At 34.2% G+C, this 23315-nt stretch overlaps 1 protein-coding gene across 1 annotated transcript; it reads right to left on the bottom strand.

The window, feature by feature from the left end:
- Positions 1–18994: 18994 nt before the first annotated feature.
- Positions 18995–22930, bottom strand: LOC149954622 (cytochrome P450 2C15-like). Its single transcript, XM_090169993.1, has 5 exons — positions 22521–22930; positions 21340–21446; positions 20269–20524; positions 19090–19280; positions 18995–19032 (listed from the first exon to the last, which is right to left on the bottom strand). The coding sequence occupies exons 1-5, from the start codon at positions 22928–22930 to the stop codon at positions 18995–18997; spliced, it is 1002 nt and encodes a 333-aa protein (XP_090026119.1).
- Between the last annotated feature and the right edge of the window lie 385 nt (positions 22931–23315).

The raw sequence follows: 23315 nt of genomic DNA, 5'->3' as shown, positions 1-23315 counted from the left end.
AAAATACAAATAGATTTATGGTAGGAACACGTTGATTCTCTAAAACAAGCGAAATATTTATCACAGAAGAGATCGTTTGCGAAAACCAAATCGATTTGCGTATTTTCATCTGTCGATGGGAGGGCAGTTAATTGGGACATCATTTTCATTCCAAATTTCTTAAAAAAGTTCAACAATATATTTGAGCTTACAAGGTAGTTAACGTTGAAATCCCCTATTACAGCTGTTGAAAATGAGCTATTGTATTTTTCTTTTAAAGTTATAAATCGATCTTCTAAAAGTATGTCTAGACTAGCATTTGGTGATTTATATATGAAAAAATAGACGTTTTTTGTTCCCCGAGTAAACAATCAAACCAGAGTCTTTCGATATGCCAGTTTTGTGATGGGCGTAAAGCTTTCGTTGTTAAAGAGAAACTAGTCACTGAACTTTTCGTATAGATAATAGAACCATAAGCTGTCCTTTGAACGATGTTTTCGGGTAAGTAAAGTCGGTTAATTGTAAGTTATCATATTTTTTTACCCCTTGTTTCAACTATACAAAGAACGTTGGAACTTAAAATCAGCGGATCGCTACGGATGTCTTCTATGTGACCACGGAGTGATTGAATATTATGGAAATAGAAAAAAAGGTCTTGAATGTAATATTGGTAAATTTCATTGTTTATCTTTCCATTTCTAATTTTACACGGTTTGATTCTGTTGGTGGAGCGGGTGTTTCGAAATTTCAATTTCTATATAGGCCAGCAGCGGATTTGGCTATGCTACATGCTACATAAAGAGCAGAACGTTCCATTTTTCTTTTTTCATTAAGGTGAACGCGCGCCCAGCAAACACAAACACGTCCTATGGACATCCGATAGACGTCACACTCGGATCTTGCCTTCGTCCGTAGGACATCCCAAAATCCGGGGTTGACTTCGGTTGGACGTCAAAGGACGTCCAAATGTCCGGTTTGTCTATAGCCGTAGTACGTCCCGGGGACGAGTTTTCGGACGTCCAACGGCGATTACAGCGGTCGTCCCCTGGATGTCTTTCTATAAAACCTAGAAATGTCTTTGGGCCTTTAATTTGGTTCAATCATGGCTCAATAGGGATGAAACTAGGACGTTCATTGGATATCGTATTCTGAACAAATAATTTAAAAAGCCAAACTTGATATTAAAATTTAATTAAAAACATTAAAATACAAGATAACGGAAAAATCCACCAACAAGTATACAATTTGATTGTAATAACACGAACTCTGCAAGTATTAGCAGTTAACATATAAATTACAAAACTTATATAGTTATTTAATTGTTATATAACAAAAAAAATTTCGAACTAAACTATTAAAAATTAAATAAACTTCCTTATACAAATGTAAAAAACAATAAAATTAATTTTTAAATCAGAAGCAAAATAAAACTAAGCCATTTAATACTATTCCTTAAACAAAATTAAGACTATTGAATGAAAAATGTACTCTAGAAATAACTGTTTCTCGAAGCTTAATTTTAATATCTATCCAAATCTTACTTTTGGAATTACAATGTAACTATATAAATTATCACAGTATAAAATAAAGCTTTAGGCGAACCGTTCAGTGAGAGTAATGAATAATAAACTTAAAAAGTTAAATTGAAACATGTACAGGTCCAAAATTAACTTTAAAAACAGCGAACCTTCCCTAATATTCGGAGAATTCAACGCAAATCTTACTTTTGGAATTACAATTTAACTATATAAATTATCACAGTATAAAATAAAGCTTTAGGCGAACCACTCAGTGAGAGTAATGAATAATAAACTTAAAAAGTTAAATTGAAACATGTACAGGTCCAAAATGAACTTTAAAAACAGCGAACCTTCCCTAATATTCGGAGAATTCAACGCAAATCTTACTTTTGGAATTACAATTTAACTATATAAATTATCACAGTATAAAATAAAGCTTTAGGCGAACCACTCAGTGAGAGTAATGAATAATAAACTTAAAAAGTTAAAATGAAACATGTACAGGTCCAAAATGAACTTTAAAAACAGCGAACCTTCCTTAGTTTTGGAGAACTCAGCGCAAATCTTACTTTTGGAATTACAATTTAACTATATAAATTATTACAGTATAAAATAAAGCTTTAGGCGAACCACTCAGTGAGAGTAATGAATAATTAACTTAAAAAGTTAAATTGAAACATGTACAGGTCCAAAATGAACTTTAAAACAGCGAACCTTCCCTAACATTCGGAGAATTCAACACAAATCTTACTTTTGGAATTACAATTTAACTATATAAATTATCACAGTATAAAATAAAGCTTTAGGCGAACCACTCAGTGAGAGTAATGAATAATAAACTTAAAAAGTTAAATTGAAACATGTACAGGTCTAAAATGAACTTTAAAAACAGCGAACCTTCCCTAACATTCGGAGAATTCAACGCAAATCTTACTTTTGGAATTCCAAATCCAATATATAAAATATAACAAAATGAAATAAAGCTTAAGGCGAACCGTTCAGTGAGAGTAATGAATAATAAACTTATAAAAGTTAAATTGAAACATGTACAGGTTCAAAATGAATAGACTTTGATCAAACATATTTTCTTCCTACCTCTGTAAAAGACACATTAAAAAAATTGAGTTAAAATCATTTAAAAAATCCAACAGTTTTTTAATAAAATACTTACTCTTATGATATATTATCAGCAATACTAGAGATTACTATGTTATAATCTTTAACGTTTGTGTAGAACGCATTATGGACTTTATGGTGACCGATTCCAAACTATCGAGTAATGGCGTCGTACAAAAGAAACTACAAACTGGGCTACCAGATATTTTAAAAGGACTTTAGCTCGGCCACTATTACGACCTTCGCCCCGCGCCTATATCGATTCTTATTTACGATACGTAGCAGTGCGTTGATGGCAATAAGTAAAAGAAAGAAGATGATAGCGGACAGTGATTAGGATACTCAATGAAATTCTCGATTAAAATGTCTTTATTGATATATAAAATAACACAAAAGATCAACAAAATGAACAAAAAGTTAAAAATGGGATCTCTTCTTACTCAAATCTGGTGTATCCTCGGGATACCTGGTGGCCATGATTGTGGTAATAACGCTTAACAATGGGGGCGATTAAATAAAATAGAGAGAGAAACTTGCGTTAAGCGCTTAAATTTACTATTACTAAGATTTAATAAAATTATTGGGGAGAGCTCAAAACTATACTGGTGGCGAGGTAAAAATCTGTTAAGATACTTTTGGGGTTGGGGGTTTGGCTTTTATACGGGTTGGAATAAAGGGGTATTGTTCGGGGCTCTCGACACGGGGCTTTTCCCGTTCTTGGGACAGGATATTGACAAAACACTCTTAACTTGATATTGAAGGAATTATTGGGGAGTATTGATTTAACAGGGTTTTAAGGGCTCTAGACTCAATCTTTTAACCTGTCGTGGATTAGCGTATATTCTTAAACGTAGTTTTTTCGTTTAAGGGGATAGTAAGGGGGGGTTTTCAAGGAAATTTTCAACGTTACGGTTTCGCTGTCATGGGATTTGGTCTTCTTTTCGCTGGCTCATTTTCTTGATGTCTCGAATATCTGGTTCTTCGTGGCTGCTCTTCGATTTACGGGATTCCGGGTGACGGGAGCTTCCGGGTTACGGGGTTCCGGATTACGCAAGACACACGCCCACGCTTATGATACTTCGACGACAGTGGATTTGGAGGGGTGCCTTTAGTTGACTCGATCTGCTGATAGTTTTTCCATCACGGGAAAAAACGTTCTTGGATTCTGGGATTCATTTGAAATTAAACGCGATGGGCATTTCGCCTCTTTTGGGTTGTGCATTATGCATCTTTTATTGGGACATCGGGGACTACGTTCTTGGGATATCGCGGCCTAAGCCCGGACTGGGTTATGGATCTCTTCTAGTTCCGGACCTCTTCCTGTTAGAATCTCTTTTTCCTTGGCGTTCTCTGGTTTTGTTCTTCTTCCGTTTAGGGGGGGGGTGGAAAAATCGGGTGTTGGAAGTGTAGGCTTGGTAGTGTATTTTTCTGGTGGTCACGTCTTCTCGGGGTTTGGAAGGCGTGGTTATTATACTGGAGGGGTCTCTGTTTCTACCCCTTTTGGATGACTGTTTATTTTTCGTCCTTGGCAACTAAATTTCGGGGATTTTTCCAGAGCCGAATATGACCTTTCACACTGTAAGGCAGGGGTTAGGTCGGCCGCTATATAGTTTGCATGGAAAAGGGGGGGGGAATTCGGACGCTCTTTCTATTTGGAACTGTCGCCTCATGGTGCAATCTGGCCTTCTGGGTTTCTTATCTACTTTTCTGGGCGCCGGATTGTCTATCTTGGGGAAAATAACACTAAGGTGGGACAATGAATAGAATAGATTCGCTAAATTCTGGTTTTAAATAAACTTTTCAGTTTTAAGGGTTTTCTAATTTAATTTTAATATTTAGAATTTTAAAATTATATTTATTTTCTGGGACTTTTCTGGGGCTTTCTAACCATCCCACGCATGACATACCAAGTATCGAAGGAGTTATTTAAGTTTATTAAAGGATTTTTAATCAATTGGGGACTTTTGATTAAACCTGTGTTATATTATGGAGAATTATTCAAATATATGATTATGGGGTACATATTATGACAACAATCTTATTTCTATGACATTCACCACGAGGATACCCAACATAAACAACATATGGGGATAAAACAAACAAATATTATTAATGTAATTTGTAGGTTTAATTAGGGTTATTATTTTATTTATTTATTTGCTTAATGGAACTTAAGTTTATCTTAATAGATTGGTTTATAGCTTTAACTTTAAAATTTAATGTGGGCTTACTTTGGATTATTTACTTATGTTAGAGAGAAAAAAAAATTGATTTTCTTGATATTTTATTTATGACCCGTTATGCGGGGGAAAACATTTTTATTAATTTTAAACATAAAAAAAAAGAATTAATATACTGAAAAAGTAATGACACAAAAAAAATAATAAAAAAAAAACTTTCCGCCCGAGGGCGCCACAGGGGTAACACCACCTTAGATCAGCTTTTTCGCAGTAATTGGCTGTGATTGTAGAAATAATTCATCAAATGAAAATAATGGAAATAAAAATTAAGAAAATAATAATATAAAAAAATATAAAAATTAAGAACAGATAAAATTAATTAAATAATTAAATAGTTTTGATTTAATACGTAATTTCATTAATTCACGTTAAATAAACTCGTAAATTTAAATAATAATATTCTTAATAAAATTCATATTTTGTGGTTCATTAATCATTATCAGCTCAAATACAAATACAGGTGAAAAAAATTAAAATTAATTGCTGATAAACGCACCTCTAGATAGCATTAATGGACGAAACATTTCGGACGAATAGTGGAGATCCATGCGACGTCGATTGGGCTGAATATCGGATGTCGCGAAATTGGTTCTACGAGGACTAAAATGGGACGTCCGTTATTCGTCCCGTAGGACGAATTTTGAACGGGACCAAGCTGGGCTCTATGGACCATGCTGGGCCGTCCCAGGGACGATTTGTGTTTGCTGGGGTACGACTACGCAATTGTAGGTATCTCCTTGACTTTTATGTACAGTCATCGCTTCTGCCACTTGTAAAGGGTATTGTTTTCTTGTGACGGGCAGGTATTTTTGTTTTAAAGCACGAGAAAATGACCTTGAAACTTTATCGATTGGAGTCCAAGACGGGTCCGCTTTGACGTTACGTATTAAACCCAAGCTAATATTTCTCAATTGTGATCGAACATTTTTGTCGTCAAATTTCATCCATACTCTCAAAGGGATATGGGTTGTCAAATTGGTTGAACTTCTTTGCGTTCCGTAATAAATTTGTTTTAATCTTCGTTGATAGCAAAATTCCCCTTTTTTATTGGAGTATTTAGGTGATCTTCGTTGATAGAAAAATTCCTTTTTGTAGACATAGAAATTCTAGTAGTAATATATAATTTTTTAAATTATAAAAGATCAACGTCAATTTTCAGAGAAAATTCTTAACCCACCTTTGACCATCGAGGTTAACGTACTCCCCTTTTCGTACGGAGTAAGAAATCACTGCCCTTCTCAAGTCAGGACTCGCTTTCCATGAATTGTAGGCTGCCACAAAGGCACTTTGAGCGTTAACATACGTTTTAAAAACTCCGTTGTGGCGTAAAGCATCAGAAAGCATAGTGACATTAACTTCCTGTTAACGTTGTGACACATACCACATGCAAAAGACCAATACCATCCAATTTTCAATATCATATAATGACTCGCACACCAAGGAAATCAATGACTGCATTAGGAATCGTAGATGTCCAAATATCCACACCAACACAAAATGAATTAACAAGAAGCGAAAAACTTACCATTCACAAAGCACAGAAAGTAACTTGACGGAATAGTTAGGGCTCTTTATAAATAAACACAAACGAACCAAATTGATGAACTGCATTAAAGATCTTAATCAGTCGAGAAAACGTTTAAAATAAATTACGAAGTAATGACGACCGAGCTTAAATACACTAGATAAAACGAAATAAATTACAAAAAAACTAACAGATTCTACCCTTTATCTTATCTGCTGACTGCGCTAAAACAAGATTTGACCTTTAAATTTTCTAAAATATTTAGACTTTAACAAGTTCACAAAAATTAAAAAACGAAGTTCAATAAACAATATATACAGATATCGTATTAATCCGTTTAGTAAAAAAACGCCCTTATCATAATGGGTCCTTTACTTTTTTACTTTCCCAAAGGAATCAATGGCTCGCCGGTGAACTATCCGCATTGTTACAATGCGACCCGAGTTCAATTCCTGATCACGATCAAATTTTACATTAAAATAATTATATATTTAATTAAATATAATATTAATTTAATTTATAAATATTTAATTAAATATAATATTAATTTAATTTATAAATATTTAATTAAATATAAGATTAATATAATTTATAAATATTTAATTAAATATAAGATTAATATAATTTATAAATATTTAAAATGATGTAGAAAAAATTATAGTACCCAACGTTAAAACTTTGTAAAGGACATTCTCCAAAGCTGTTTTTTAGAAAAAAACACCGTAAATTAACAAGCGTTGGTGGCTGAGTGGTTAGAGTACATCTCTTGCACGAGGCAGACCCGGGTTCGATTCCCGGCCGGCGCCTAAAAATCGGAAATTGATACTAAGATGAATACCGTGTACAATTGGCGGAAACCCTGCCATTGGACGTTGAGAGGTTGCATAACACTCAGCACTCGGTCCGTCCCAAAGTCATTCAGAAGAAGCTGGAGAGAAAACGCCCATACAAACACAACACACTCAACAACTACAACCGTCATAACACTCAACATCCACAACCATCGCAACACCGACTTAACATTCACAACCTACACATAAACATTAATATAACGAAATATCCAATCAAACTGTGTTAAAAATGTCGCGACGGTGAATGTTGCCCGAATAAGTCCAACCAAACCAAATCCAACCGCCAATCAATCCGGTAACGCTCACCATTAAACTGCGCATGCAGTGAGCCAAGAAACTGAGAGGTAAAAATTAAAGATGGTGCCCAAAACACACGCGTAAAAATTTTCACATCAATAATGACTGATTTTAAGAGTTCATATAAGAACCGCTAAAAGAGAGACCACTCGAAACCGCCCTACAAATTGTACCCCGAACAAAAATGTTAAGAAATCATTCAATATGAATCAGTTTTTACCGCGCTTCTTAACGATTACTAAAACACATCTTATAAAATATTACGATATAATTATTTATTATACCTTTAACTCTCAATTCCTTCCGTGCCATAACATGAAGGCTGAAGAACTAGTTTCTATGATCACAGACTACGATGTAGAAAAAGGGATAGCTTATAAAGCTAAGAATATATACGCACCCATGAAGGAACCAAGAGATTTTTTTTTATATATCTGATCATCCACATTTAATAAAAACTGTTAGAAATTGTTTGCCCATAGTGTCCAGGTTGCTTAGAAAGAATGGAAAGCTAATTCTTTGGGGACACGTACAGTGTGCAGAAATTATAGCCTGGTGTACCTAGTTACTAAGACCATACCACCGGAGGTATATCATCATAGTGCCCTACGCCAGAGTCCACCTAGCCCGGACAGGTGAAAATTTAGCATGGGTTGCAGAACCCTACTACTGATGGTCGCACCTTAGACGAAGCCACCCTACCCAGCAGAAGGTGCAGCAATGGGAGGACCATTTCCCACTTCGCACACAGCAGTGGCAAAAAGAGTGGAGGCTGTAAAATTTGATCAGAGCTAACATCTCCCAGTGCGCCACCGCCCTTATGGGTTACAAGAGCCGGACCCCGACTCCCCGGTAAAGCCACCAGTTATTGCACACTCCGACCCCTTGAGGGCCATGGGCACACGTACATAAGTCTATGTATTTGTACCCCACTGCTCCGCCTTAAGCACTACAGGGGCCTACGAGATTAAACAGGCCGGGGCAAATGTGCGCTTTGCGAAACAACGTTCGGCCAGTGAGACAGCCAATATGACTGCTCCACATATAGCAAACAAACGCCCTCATCATGGCCCCACAAAAGGCGACACCATGGGCTGCCCGAAACCCACCCTCGCACAGCTGAGGACTAGAGTGACTTCTTCATCCACTGCAAACTATCCTCCTTAGTGTGTTACAGAATGACGAGTATGGAACACCCATGGGTTCAACTGGGATTGACAATCCTTATTGTACATTTCCTGTAAATCCCAGTTGAGATTTTGTCCGAAACTTACTAGTAACGATATAACATTAGGAAGATTTTACGCCACGAAAGTCAAGCTTGCAACTCAAATTATGAGTTATTCAGTAGCAATGGGAATACAAGAATTATTTGGGGACAAAGCGTCTGAAACAGTCAATTTCATAATTATGTTCAACCGTTAGAAATCTTGGAGAAGGCAGGCGAAAAAGATATGACGACCTAAAACCATATACCTTACTAACGGATTTGAGATTGAAAGTAAATATATTTAGGGGTATTGGGAATTTGAACTTGATTTTATTTTTATTATTTATAATTACTATAAGTGGTTGGAAGAAGAGTGTCTCGGTTATCTGAAAGATTGGAAAAACGATGCAGATGCATACCCAAATACCTCGACTGAAGGAAAAAATACGATGAAATTAAGTCGTGAGACTTTAGAAGGTATTCATATAACAGGTAATATCGCATTCTAAATTTAAGAATAGTCATCCGAAATATTTTTTTTTCCTTTTTAGTATATTCTATCGTGGCAGCAGTAAAATTCCTTCTAGGCAGAGGAGCCGAGTTTGTACTGACAGACAAGTTTAACCAGGACCCTCTCGAAAGGCATTTCGGTAAACACCGAAGAGCGGTGGGTTGCCATTAAGACCCAGATCTACTTAATTATGAATACAGGGAACGAAAATTTAAAATCTTAAAACCTGTAATTATAGGGCGCAGGACTGGTAACACTAGAAAATTTTAAAGTTAAAATAAACTTCATTTTCAAACTTAATGTTGAGATTAATATTTCACATTTAACATCGAAATGTTACAAAGTAACAATTAAAAATAAGTTACTTAAAATTAACATTATAATTTATTATTTCATTTAACAATAAGAACTTTAATTGAGTTTAATATTGTATTTTCAAATTCATTGTCGATACCTATATTTCATAAGGATATTTAAAATTTTACTAAGTAACATTTGGAATAAGTATCACATACTATTTTTAAAGCGTTTGTTCTGCCTTTCTCATTATCTTCCCCGCATAATAAATTTCACATTTTAACAACTTCCTCCTTTTCTAGTTTTTCTTTGATTTGTTTTCCTAAATTTATTTTCAATAAGAACAGATGGCTTAAAAGTAGGTTCAGTTTCCTTATATATCAGATAGAAAAATTGATAAGCCTTAGACATTAATGTTATTAAACCTCCTCTGCTTAATTCTTTAGTTTTGAGCAAAGTATAGTTTTGGTTTCTCAGTTTTCTTTTTAAATGGGAAAATCTCATGATTTTCAGGAATTGTTTTAGTGGATATATAAAAAGGATCTTCGGTATCTGTACTATACGAATAAAAAGTTCTAGAAGTTCTTAATGTATCATACTTCAATACGTAAACTAACAAATATGTCACTGTACCTTTGCAGCTTACAAAATTCGTTAATGGTTTGTTGCCCATTAAAAAAAGAACTGTAAAAGATGAAAACGCCCCTAGTAGCACAAAATCACTGGACCGGCGCTGGTGAAATTGTGTCGGCCAGCAGTGTCGGCGCGGCAGCGGTCAGCAATCGGAAATGTCCTACCTGGCCAACAGGTGGATTTGTGTTGGGCTTCCCACAATTAACCAGCATATTCCCAACAATGAGACCTATATTCTTCCGACCATTGGGCCTACACGTACGCATCTATTGGGCCTACATTTACGCATCTATTTTGTCTACACTTACTAATCTAATTTGCCTACACTTACGCATCTATTTTGCCTACACTTGCGCATCTATATTTCCTACACTTGCGCATCCACTGGGCCTACACTTACGCATCCAATGGGCCAACACTTGCGCATCTATTGAGCCTACACTTACTTACGCATCTATTTTGCCTACACGGTACACGTACATAGTTTATATCGCACATATATTTAGCCTTTATTTTTCCAGCTGTTCAGCCTACATAACTTCGTTAATTACGCTAACGTCAGGGTGACTCTGATGTTACTTTTTCTGACCTATACATTTGGCCAAAATGTTACTCAAACTTTACAATCATTTAAAAATTCCTCAATTCATTTAAAAATGCCTAATTCTAAGAAGAATAAAACAAGTTGGCAAGCCAAAATATACCTCTCCTCGGAAGAATTGTCCCTAGTGGTATTAATTTCTCGAGATAACCCTTAAAGATATATCTCCGCAATTTAGAGTTATTTGTTAAAAATATTAACCCATTTCTATCCCGCCCGGTATAAAATTTTAATTATAATTAAAATAATTGAGACGAAACGACCAATTTTAATTTATTCAGAATATCATAAGTTAAGTAGTTACAACAGTAAGTTAGACGTACTATAACAATGCACAATTGAATTAAACCCTTTTACAGAACAAGTTTATCAGTTAAATATAATACGAAGCAAATTTTAATGAAATAAATATCTACAGAGGCTTTTTGGAATTACTCGCTTACGAAATACTTGCCGCATCTTTAACGCTCATTTTATTTCAACACTCGCCCTTGATGAAGATACCGTAGATATCTGGTAGTGGACGACTCGTTCACTTCCTGTTGACGTTGTGACACATACCACATGAAAAAGACCAATGCCGTCCAATTTCCAATATCATATAATGACTCGCACACCCAAGAAATCATTGACTGCGTTAGAAATCGTAGATATCCAAATATCCACACCAAATGTATTTAAAAGAAGCAAAAACCTTACCATCAACAAAGCACAGAGAGCCACTTGACTAACCGCCAGCTCTTAAAGCAATTAACGTTAAATTATCTCCTTTGAATTAACAGAACTATATATAGGTCGTTAAGAAAGTGAACCACCCACAGGGTCTACCCTTTAACCCTCTAATCTCGGCTGACTGCGCTAAAACAAGATTTAACCTTTAAAAAATACCAGATTAGGCCTTCATAAATTCATTAATAAAAAAAGACTTTATTACCTATTATGCTTACGATGCCTGTCTTAATTTCAGTGAATCTAAGCAGCTATCGGTGGTTCTGTGGTAGAGCGCTCGACTGCCAAGCCGAATGGTCTGGGTTCGAAACCTGGGTGGCGCATTTGTTTTTAATCAATAGAGAAACGCTAAATTAGAATTTCTTCGATGCAATAATTTCAATTTCAATTCTATTTCAATTAAACCAAAATTTCGTACTCTATTAAATACGCTTCCGATAAAGCTGAAGAACTAATTTTCAAAAAGGCGTAACAAGTGTCGGTGGTTCTGTGGTAGAACGTCCGCCTGTCAATCAGGAGGTCTCGGGTTCAAATCCCGCCCGATGCGATCGCAAATTGATACTAAAACGAATACCGTGTACAACTGGTGGAAACCCTGCCATTGGACGTTGAGAGGTAGCATTACACTCAGCACTCGGTCCGGCCCAAAGTCATTTAGAAGAAGTTGGAGAGAAAACGCCCATATAAACACAACAGACTCAACATGCACAACCATCAGAACACAAACACAACAAATTCAACACTCACAGCCTACGCATAAACATTACAAAAACGTAATACACCAAACCGTCACGACGGTGAGCGAAAAAACACCATCCAAACCAAACCGCAAATGCATCCGTTAACGCTCACCGTCACACAGTGGTTTTGCCAACCCTTTGAGAAACTGCGTACGCAGTGATTACACTTTGCACCGAAAATGCGAACGCGTTCGCAGGCCTGACAGACAGACAGACCCACCCACAGACCCACAGACAGACACGGTCGTTGTATAACCCCTCCTAGGGGACTTTGTCCCCTCGGAGAGGTAAAAATTTAATAATTTTAAACAATAGTTTTATTGTGAGTCTTTAGCGTCATCACATTTTTGCTTTTTACCGCGTCTTTCGCGACCTCCTTTTCTCTCTGGAGCTCCTCTTATGAATTTTTTAAAGCCGAAGCCACAATAAATTCTTAAACTCCCTTGAAGTTTAACTGGATTGCACCTGAGTCAAAAAAGCATTTCAGTTTTACTTTGAGTTAGTTTTGCAAATTTTTGTGATAACTTTACCTACTATGAAATTTTTATTTCGGAAAATGCATATTTTTCTCTTGAACAAACCCAGTTGAACTGAAGCACTATTTCATGTGTAATATATTATATAATATATATATATTTATATATAAATATTCTTTTACAGCAGTCTGAGATCTGTTTTCCTCCGCAAGACACGAAAATCTTAATCTGTAAATATCAAGTAAAATATAGTTAACTAAACATTTATGTAACAGTAAATATTGAATGCAACCTACAGCTTTTTTTCTATTTTCTTCACACTCCAGAACTTTCTTAGCAATTTAAGTTCATCGATTGAACTAATTGGCAATTTTGGAAAACCTTCTATTTCCGTCAACTCCAGGCTATTTCCACCATAAGAGTATTATTGAGTATGAAGTCCATTTTCATATTCAAATCTGTTAACACGTGAATCACAGTCCATTTAAATGTTTCGTCACCATCTTCTAGAAATTAAAATAATTATTATAATAAACATGGCCTTTTAGCGATAGCTACACGGCTTTGTTATTACTGTCAACTTAAAAAAAAAACACATGATAATCGGAATACATTACATGGTTTACCCGACAGTAGGTAAAAGCCTACCAATGGCTTTGCTTTGTTGAAACATTTTTGACATGACAGCTTTACTTATCGGCTGGGAAGTTTATGAGCTACCCTGTTCCAAAGTTTGAAAATAAAAGTTTTGATCAGTGCCGCCTTAAAAGTTTTAAATCTTTTCAGTGTTAATAACAGTATTATTTGTAAATAAAATTGTGCATATAATTATGCATAAATAATTATTTATAAAAATAAAATAACCATAATCTTGTTTAAATTAATTGAAAATTTGTATCCACGTTTAAAAACTTAAGGCTTTGCACCCCTGTATGTATATGGTAATAGCTAAATTATACAACTTTCATTCATAAATAATTAATCATTCTGGATCAATTAGTATTTACATATTTAATGTAAGATATCCCATAGTACTAACTATTACTACTAAACATTTTTATTAAAGTTTATGGTTCATTTGGTTGAGCTGCTTTTAAAAATGTGTACATTGTTTATTAAAATAACCATTATCTTTTTAAATTAATTTTATTTATTTTTTAAAAACTTATGCAGAGCTGCAGTATCAAAAACTCCCAGTAAATTAACTATATAGTATCAATTATTATTATTATTATTAAGTATTTTAATCATTGTTAACTATTGTCAACTATTAAGGGCTTTACCGTTTAATAAAATTTTGAAATTGGCGGCTTAAAGATAAAAATTAGTATGATGCATCTCTCATAGGCTATGGTTGGTTATAAAAATGTATGTTTTTAGAGATAAATTACTAATACCATATTTAAGTTAATTATTAATGAACAGTTTAAACGCGTTTCGAGATTTTTTTAAGCTAAATATTTCGCGGAATAATTTATTAAAAATCAGCCCTCTAGCAAAAGACGGCGCAAGCACCGTTACTCGAAAGAAAAGTAAACAAACGAACACGTGGTTTTCAGAAGATGTCATTTGCCCAGGTTGTTTGTCAGTAAGTAGGAATAATAATATCAATTCCATTTCTAATATAAATCATTAGGAGCTTTACAAACTAAGTAATTATATTTTTAGATTTAAACAAACTAGAGTATAGTAAAGGATATGATCTAAGGAAGTTGTGTAAAAACAAACTTTGAGCTTTTTCTTTCTACCGATATTGAAAAGGTAGGTTGTGGTTCAATGGAATGTTTTTATAACTAAATATACCTGTATATGTGAATTTATAAGTGGTTGTTGTTTATTTACCAAATTTTATTAATTATAATTCTGATTAGTGTCATATTTAAAACATGGTTTCTAACGGTGGTCTGTCATTATTCAGTATCTTGTTTTCAAAGATGCAATCTATGATGAACTAAGAGTCAAAATGCCTAATGATCTTCAAAACAGTCAGTTTATTGGTATAATATCAACAGTGTCATTGAACAAATTACACCCAAGGAATTAAACAAGAGATACGATGGGCTTGACTATAAAAGAATTTACTTTGATGTGTTTACCGTTATTAATTAAGCCATACGTATGTAATTGTAATAATTTTCTTTTAAGTGGTTAGCGTGTACCATTAAGCATAGGCCAAAAAACTAATAGCATTTCAAATTATGTTAATACCAGTCGAATGGAATCGAAAGTTGATAAGACTTATGACGAAGCGTAAAATAAAGATTTTATGGTAATTAATTATTGAGCAATTTTGGTTTAATTTTCATTTTATTACAATTAGTTTCATAACACCTCCGACGTATCTTTTGGCAGTATTCTTGGATGGCAAAGATAGGATGCTGTAACGTCTAGGGTAGTTGTAAACTTTTGGATAAGGAATGTTCCATGTAACGCATTGCCTAACGGAAACTTCATTTCATGTAGGGCGCTTTTTGTTGTAGTTGCAAACTAGGTAATAATAATAATAATAATCAGCTAGGTTTTACAAGAAAATAGCTTCATCGTTTCCTTCGTCAGCGTCAGTCATTAGTCGTTGAGCCTTCTTATTAACTGATATCATTCAAAATATTGCAATATTTTAGAAAAACGAACTATTTGATTCGAAAACTTTACTTTTAATAGTGAAATGGTGGAATTTTTCTATTAAAATTCGCAATAATTCTTCCATAACAATTCAAAATAACTCCAAAGTTAAATCGACCACCATTGAAAAGCTTTAAAATACCGCTGAAATATTTAAATTTAGGGTGGGCTCGACAACGCCTCTAGCGGAGATTTCTCACTGTCGCGAAAATACATAGGATGATAATTCTCAGAGCGCACGCGGAGCAAGCGCGTGCAGGGGGCCGTGGTATAGGAAAGATAATCACTTGATCATTAGAGATGTGGGTATAAGAAATATTTCGCTGGTCTGCTTGTATCTTGGATAAATTATTTTACAAGCTTTTTGCCGCATCATTGTTATCGAAATATACTATTGTACATAAATGGTAATTTTTAGATAAGCATTCTGGCAAGGTTATTAATTCTCTATTTTTAATCAATATTACATTACGAAACTGATCTGTAACAACATTTTCCCTTGTTCAGTTTTCATACATGCTAAAAACATTTTTAATTTCACATATAAAAAAAGGAAATTAATTAGGTGATAACTCATTACGAGTACTAATTTGCAAAATAAATCTGCACGAGCTAGTTACAACTACGTAGCCGAGCTGCAGACGCCTATCCAAATCATAGATATAAGAAACTTATATAAAGGTCTAGATAAAATATTTCAGAGGGAGTGAATACGGAGGTGACAGCTAGCAGAAACGCGTAATTTCTGCAGACTATCCTTATAAGACGCTATCTATCGGTAAGAAAGTTCGTGCTATCGTCGCGAGAGCCATTGTCTTCTGCTTAAAAATGATACTAAAAGTCACCAACAGATGGTGTCTTAAGACTACGGTCTACGGAAAGGTCAAGCACTTAGTACTAAAATGCTAAGAGAGCTCGCGCTCTTGGTCACGTGCCTTCCTCGATGTCTGCTAGGTGTCAATTCCGTATTTTATGTTAGGCTTGGGACGCCCCGAAATTTATCTAGACCTTTATATACATTTCTTATATCTATGATCCAAATAATATAAAGCTTTATTCCTATCGGACTGAAAATCCACGCCAGAAATAAGCTTTTCACTTGAAAAATAAGGTGCCGTATCAGGCAATGTAGCCTTCCTCGTATTTTGGTCTTTCTCTTTCTAGTTTTGGATCATACAGCCAGCCCTAGTATTTTATCCATGGTTAAATACGCGTGATTTTAAAAATTGGTTTAAATATTTCGATTAGAATAGAAAAATTTCAGAACTAAACACGCGTACTCCTTTACAATTTAAAATTTTCTCAGTTTACTGTTACAGTTTCAAGGCTCAAATTTAAGGGAAGGGTTTTTAAAATATATAAAAGCTGAGGAAAATTGATGGAAATTATTTTAGAAATATATTTCGCTTTTGAAAATTCCAAAAACAAAACTCTTTAAACCTAAAACATTTTCTATATCTGCGCCTTTATAGATCTCAATTACTCCCCCTTAAATCAACCTTTCAACTGCTTTGATAAAAGCATTTTTTATTTAATTTGATCTGTCATTGTACTGAAATGGCCTAATCTACTTGCGCATTTTACTGGTAGCTTCCTTACTGGGTTTTACGGGCTTATAAAGAAATTTGTAAAAATGGTAGACATGGGCAAAGGTAGGAAATCGTAGTTTTCAAGCTAGCAGTTTTTACAAGTGAGGAATTAAATGAGATTGATCTAGAACTGGTTTATGGTTACGAAGCTCTTTACCATATTTCATGGCCAAAACTTGGTACTGTTTTTGACCTTGCCACTAAGATATGTCAATATGAGTACGATAATCACAAAGTGGATTTTAAAACAATATTGTTTTAAATTAAATAGACATCTACTTAAAATATTAAAATTGTTTTTTTAGGTCGAAACCACTTTTGACTGATGGTGGGTGGATTGGCGCCCTCTGATTTTTTTAACACGGTTTTCGTGAAGAAATTGAAAGGAAAGCTATAACACATTTCTTTATCATTCAATACAAAGTAAGAATTACACACTGCGAATATAGATTTTTAATCACAACAAAATTTGTTACAATTAAAATAATTAAACGAACAAAAGTTCAATCTCTAGCTTTAAATAATACACGATTATTTAATAAGGCGAGAATTGAAATGGGCATCTGAACTTTATCCTGGTTTAGGAATCGAATTTGGTATTTCTGAGAAATTTGACTTATATACGAGAAAATGATAAGTTTTCCAACAGATTCACCAGGGCAGCTTCTTCTTCCTGTTCCATATCGAAAAGTCAAATTATAAATTAGTACGTCCAATAAACTCTGCGTTAACGGCTCAAATACTAATATTTAAGCATGTTGACGAGTGCTTTATTTAAAAACAAGCAAGTGAATTTAAAGAATAAGGTTTACCCTTTCCTTATCTTAAGGACCATTTCTGCTCCTTAATAAGGACAATATTTCTGCAGGATCGGAGTAGAATACGATAGATCGAGTGTAAGGAGAATTTAAAATTTAAGTACAATTTTTGATCATGACGAGAGTGGTAGAATCGGACCCCTGAAATTTTTCTTAAAACTTTCATTTGTTATGAAATATTAAGCTTTCATGTTTCATTAGGAATTTGAGCGCTTCTATGACCCACAGGATTGGCATCTGCCCAATGAATAAAATATCTCAATATTATTCTTTGGATAAAAAGTATTTCTTACAATTATTCACCCGCATATTCGCTGTAAATTCTGTCTTTTAGCAATATATCTTCACGCGAGGTACAATAAAGTGGGTCACTAACTTGAAAGTGTAATATTATCTATGGATCCATTACCAAATAGTCTGCTTCGCTCCAGAATTCAACTATAATGCCGATCAAAGTGAAAAATCGGAGGTAGTGTTTTTTCGTTGGGTCAAAACCAATCGCTATGCATTACTGCTTTTATTGTTTTCAGCAGATGACGCATTCGGCGAATTTGGCTTGTTTATCTTAATTCAGCTGACAGTATCTACCAAATTTACAAACGTATAGGGATAGAAGGGCCTTCGATTCTGTACCTTGTGTAAATATTTGAGAAGTATCTTCTGGTTGCTTCCTCAGAGTAATAATTTGTTTGCGCTATGTAACCGATAACCCAATTTATTTTTGTACCGACTAATGCGCTTACGTTTATAGAACCTCTGAAGTCTCCAGCGGATTAGCAACTTTGGCCTCTCGTTATGAGGGATTTTTAGTGCTTTCGCATTTCCTTGAATATTTAGATTGAAGTCGTGCTGTTTATTTATATTTTAAAGACACTTCTTTGATTGATTTTGTCAAAACAACGTACGACTTTTAGTATTTATTATTTTTTTTAGTAATTTATTTCATTAACCAATTTACTAGCTTAGATTTAGCCCATTTTGGTCTTTATTTTGGATAAAATTACAAACCATTAGACGCAAGTGCAAGAAAATTAATTTGGTTAATGTTGGTTTATTTTTTATACATTTTATAAACTGTAAGAATTATCCAATTCGTTTCAACTACAACTACTTTCTTTATAAAAGTTAAGACCTACTTTACCACCCGCGGTGTGGAACCTATAATAAAGTAGTCGCAAATTCTAAAAATGTTGTAATAAATGTTGTTTTTAAATATTTTATAGTATTTAATAGTATTTTTTTATTCCTGGATAAATTCGTGTGACAACACCTCCACGACTATTAAAAAAAGTGATTTGCAGATTTATTTAATTAAAGATCCGTGAGTAAACTTACCTAGACCAAAAACGAGCGAGTAATCAGCGAGGGAATTCAATTTTTTGCCATCTTCAGTAATAAATCTCTCTGGTCTGAACACTTCGGGATCTCCATATAATTCCTTACTTTCGCGGATTGACGAGAACAACAGCAGGACGTTAGAACCTTTCGGTATGTCGTAGTTTCCAATCCTTTCATCTTCCAGAGCTCTATGATTGAATTGAACAAATTGATTATCGTTTGCTTGCACAAAATCTCATTTCGGGAGAAATGGTATTTCGTCGATTTGAGAAAAAAAAGGGAGAAGTCGACAAAGCTCCCTCGTCAATTTAAATTCTGGGGCGGGTGTTTAAATATTTCCCCTTGTAATGGGAAACATGACGATTTAAAACATTAAATTTAATGATATCGGTAAATGATATCTTGTCACCGTTTCCTTTCTATAATTGCTCTGCTTTAGCCGTTATCTATTCGTGATCGAACCGGGATCATGCCGCAATCAATCAGTAGTCATTTTGTTATCGCTTTAATCGTATAAATTCGTCTTCAAAATGAACGGTAAATACTGCAGCCCTTCGAAGGACGCGCTCAAGCCTGTACGAAACAAACACCGCCTTTATTCAATAAAATAAGTCAAAAATGAAGACGTTCTCGTTTCATTACAGAAGCGTTTGACTCGTGAAAAACTTTCCATACAGAATTCATTATAACATTTTTCGAATATCAACGTGCAATGCCATATAATATAATTTCGTCCAGTGGCATTATAAATGGTTAATCTATTTCTGTTTATTGTACACGGCACAGAAAAAGTCCAATTAAAAATAAAGAGTGAATGACTATTTTAAAATCTTAACGCATCAATTTCGCTAGTCCTTCAACAAACGCGTTTCTATTTCTTATTTGGAACTTAATGTTTCACGTTTATGCAACTTTGGATTCGTGTCACGTTATCCCCCTATTACGTGAAAAAATACCTATTAATATGTCACGTTTCTTTAAAGCATGGCATTTTTAATTGGATACTTGAAAAGGAACTTATATTTAAGGTGTAGTATTAGTATTTTATCTCTTTCATTTCGACGAATGTATGCGAAGGTTTTACCGTTTAAATAAATAATATACCAAGTGTGGCAATTTTGATTTCGTGTGTTAATAACACCGTGTACAGAAATAAAACAGATAATTTCAACGTACATTAAGTTTTCTTGCAGCGATATAAGGTTATAGTAACGGTAAACCTCCAAGATGAAAGCTTGCATTTGGGGTAGATTGTGTCTGTCGCTCCACTCGGGCAATCTATCTTTGCCCACTACGGAAATCACTTCTTGGTGTATTTTGTCTTGGCTGTTTTGGTGAAGAGCCAACGCTGTATACAGAATTACAAGAGTTCTTTGCGCCGTGTCACCTAGTGCACCACAAAACCCTGTCAAATTTGGAACAATAGTTTCCCCTAAAAAATAACAATGTTAGTCAATTTACATTTAGTCAAATCTATTGGCGACTCGCTGCACGAGATAAGTTTAATTTTTATGTTTAGCTTTTAAAAACAACACCCAAAAATAGAAATGGGCAAATTTATTTGTATAAAGATGAAAATATATTATTTCAGCCGGTCGCAGGGGCAGGACATCAAATTCACAGTATCGTCATCATAACGTAGTGAGAAAATAACGTGTAGCTTGACCCATTCAGCATTGCCTATTTTCGGGGCTAATCAGAGAGACGAGAAGTAATGGGGAAACTTAGCACAAAGCTTGTTTTAGGCTGTATATTAATATGTTCGTGGTAATAGTCCAGGTATTCCAAACTGTGAATTACTCATTTGGACTTCAAATGGTTAAAAACAAGTACTTGTATAGTGACTCTATAACGATCGTTTTCTCCACTATAATTTATCTCCTTACAACCTTTAATACCTGCGATTCATTTTTAATTAGCTTTTTACATTCAATATAAGGTTGGTATGAATTATTTAAATTTTTAATGTTGATTTAACTGCAAAGCTCCTATATTCCTTTATATTTAAATTTCAAGAAATATTTTGTTCAAAAATAGGTTATATCCCTCTAAAGACCGCGATCGTGTGTGAAAACAGTACAATTTTGGCGGAAAAGTGAACTCAACAAAGTTCGTCCAACATTCTGGTGAAGGAGTAAAAAATTTGGTTTCCTTAAAGGCATAGTTTGATAGCTAACAAATATAAAAGCCAGGAGATGGGAACCACTCCACTTTTAATAAAATATAAAAATATTTATAGTTACATACTAGTAAACGTTTTCAAATGAATATTTCTGATTTCCTGAATGTACAAGTCCATAAGATCTTTCGTGTGACCCTCAACAAAGCTCTTCTCGTGCCTTTCTATTTCTTGCCTAAAAATAAAATGCGGGTTATTTAAGCACGTAGAATAATTGCTCCTAATAAATAATCTAGATTTTAAAATTATACGAAACATATGGAAAAATATTTGAAATTTACCGCGGTCAATAAGAAAAGTTATTTAAAAGGATGCTTTTCCAAGAGGCTTTATTTTTTTATTTTGTTAAGAATTGTCAAATGTGTCCTCGACAGGAGAAGGAGATAGTATATGTTTTCAGATATGGTAATATTTATACAATTTAGTGGAAACAGTTAACGTAAATACATTTAAGCAAGTCATACATAATTTTGCTAAGTATTACGTGTTATTAAAAGACCTCTTAAATAATTTCATTAAACGTATTAACGTTTTAGCTCAATACTGATTTAAACTTCATTTAATATTTTCTACCGTTTTTGCAAAACAATTTTCTTGATAAAACCTCGATATATTCCGATATTTAACTTCAATTTCTGAGCCATCACATATTTTTAAATTTCAATTTTCATCCTATAATATACAGATTAACACCCATAATTATGTGAAAAACTCGGAAACACGTTCTACGGATTCTATCGTGTAAACTATGTCTATTGAACATGGATCCTAAAGCTCTCAGTTTCAGAGATCAAGGCTCGGCATTGGTAAGTTTCTGCTTTGGCGTTTTTAAATACGATTAATATTATTTCAATAGACGAGGATTGCGAATATTCTTAATTGAAAGGGAGAAGCCCTACAATACCACGAGTTACAATCTCATATCCTTTCTCCGTGTTTTAAATAAAAAAGAGAGTATAATTAATCTTTGGTAACCTACTCCAATATAGGATATAGGTAATCACAAACATCCACGGCCTTCACTGAAACTGAGCTTATCGTTTCAATCTTATACTTGAAGCGCTTCTTACAAGCAATTGCCGGAAAACGACGTATTTTCAATTCAAGATGGAGCTCATTCGGGGCGGTACGGGCGTGCTTTAAGGTCGAATAGCGTTCGTGGATGAAGTCTCGTACGCGAAACATTATAAAGGGATCAAATCTAAGAAAATGGATTTGCCAATTTTCAACTTTAGAAATGATAACTTACTCTACTTCCACTTCGAGGTCTTTCGCAACTTTGATACCATTTTTGATTATGGAATTAATTCTCGGCAGAACACTTTTCAGTAATGGGTAGTAAAACTTCTTTTTGTTTTCAAAAAAGTAAGGCAGAAAAATTCCATTGAGTTTTTCAACTCCATTTCCAAATTTGGAGTTTGGATCAAATTGAACGTTTGCTATGATTTTACAAACTATACTAACGGCTTCGTAGAGAAAAACTTCACTTAATTGAAGAGCAGTTCCATCGAGATCTGGCATTGTGTTAACGAATCTCGCGACGTGATCTTGAACTTTAGTAGCCCAATCCAATTGCCCTTGGCTTAACGTTCTTGACATGAGTTGCTTTAAAAATCGCCGATGCTCTTTATAATAGACTCTGTCGCTAGTTTCAAACATATCTGAAACGTGATAAAATTCTATAGCGTCAAAATAATTATAATGCTTAGTGCTGTCTGTTATTGAAAAAAATATAAGCGGTTATAACATAAATAAATCAATATTTCTAAAATGTTTGAAGGTTTTTGGGCCGATCCGATTTTTAACTGTTGTTATATATTTGTTAGTCTGAAAAGGTTTAGGGAGACGTGATTTTATATTTCCCTTTTATAAAACTACAGTGGCGTAGACAAAGGGGTTTTCCAGGTCCAGACCTCCCTCTGGGACCCACTCTGTACATTCACAATCTTCGATCCCCCTTTGACAAATTTCTGACTACGACACTGTTTATCTATTTTATAATTATTAGGTAATGTTTTCAACTTTCTAAAGTCAACAGAGATAA

Source organism: Leiobunum rupestre, chromosome 3 (genome assembly GCF_980474605.1).
Source record: "Leiobunum rupestre chromosome 3, qqLeiRupe1.1.hap1, whole genome shotgun sequence".
Lineage (NCBI taxonomy): Eukaryota > Metazoa > Arthropoda > Arachnida > Opiliones > Sclerosomatidae > Leiobunum > Leiobunum rupestre.
This window is presented reverse-complemented; position numbering and strand designations above follow the sequence as displayed.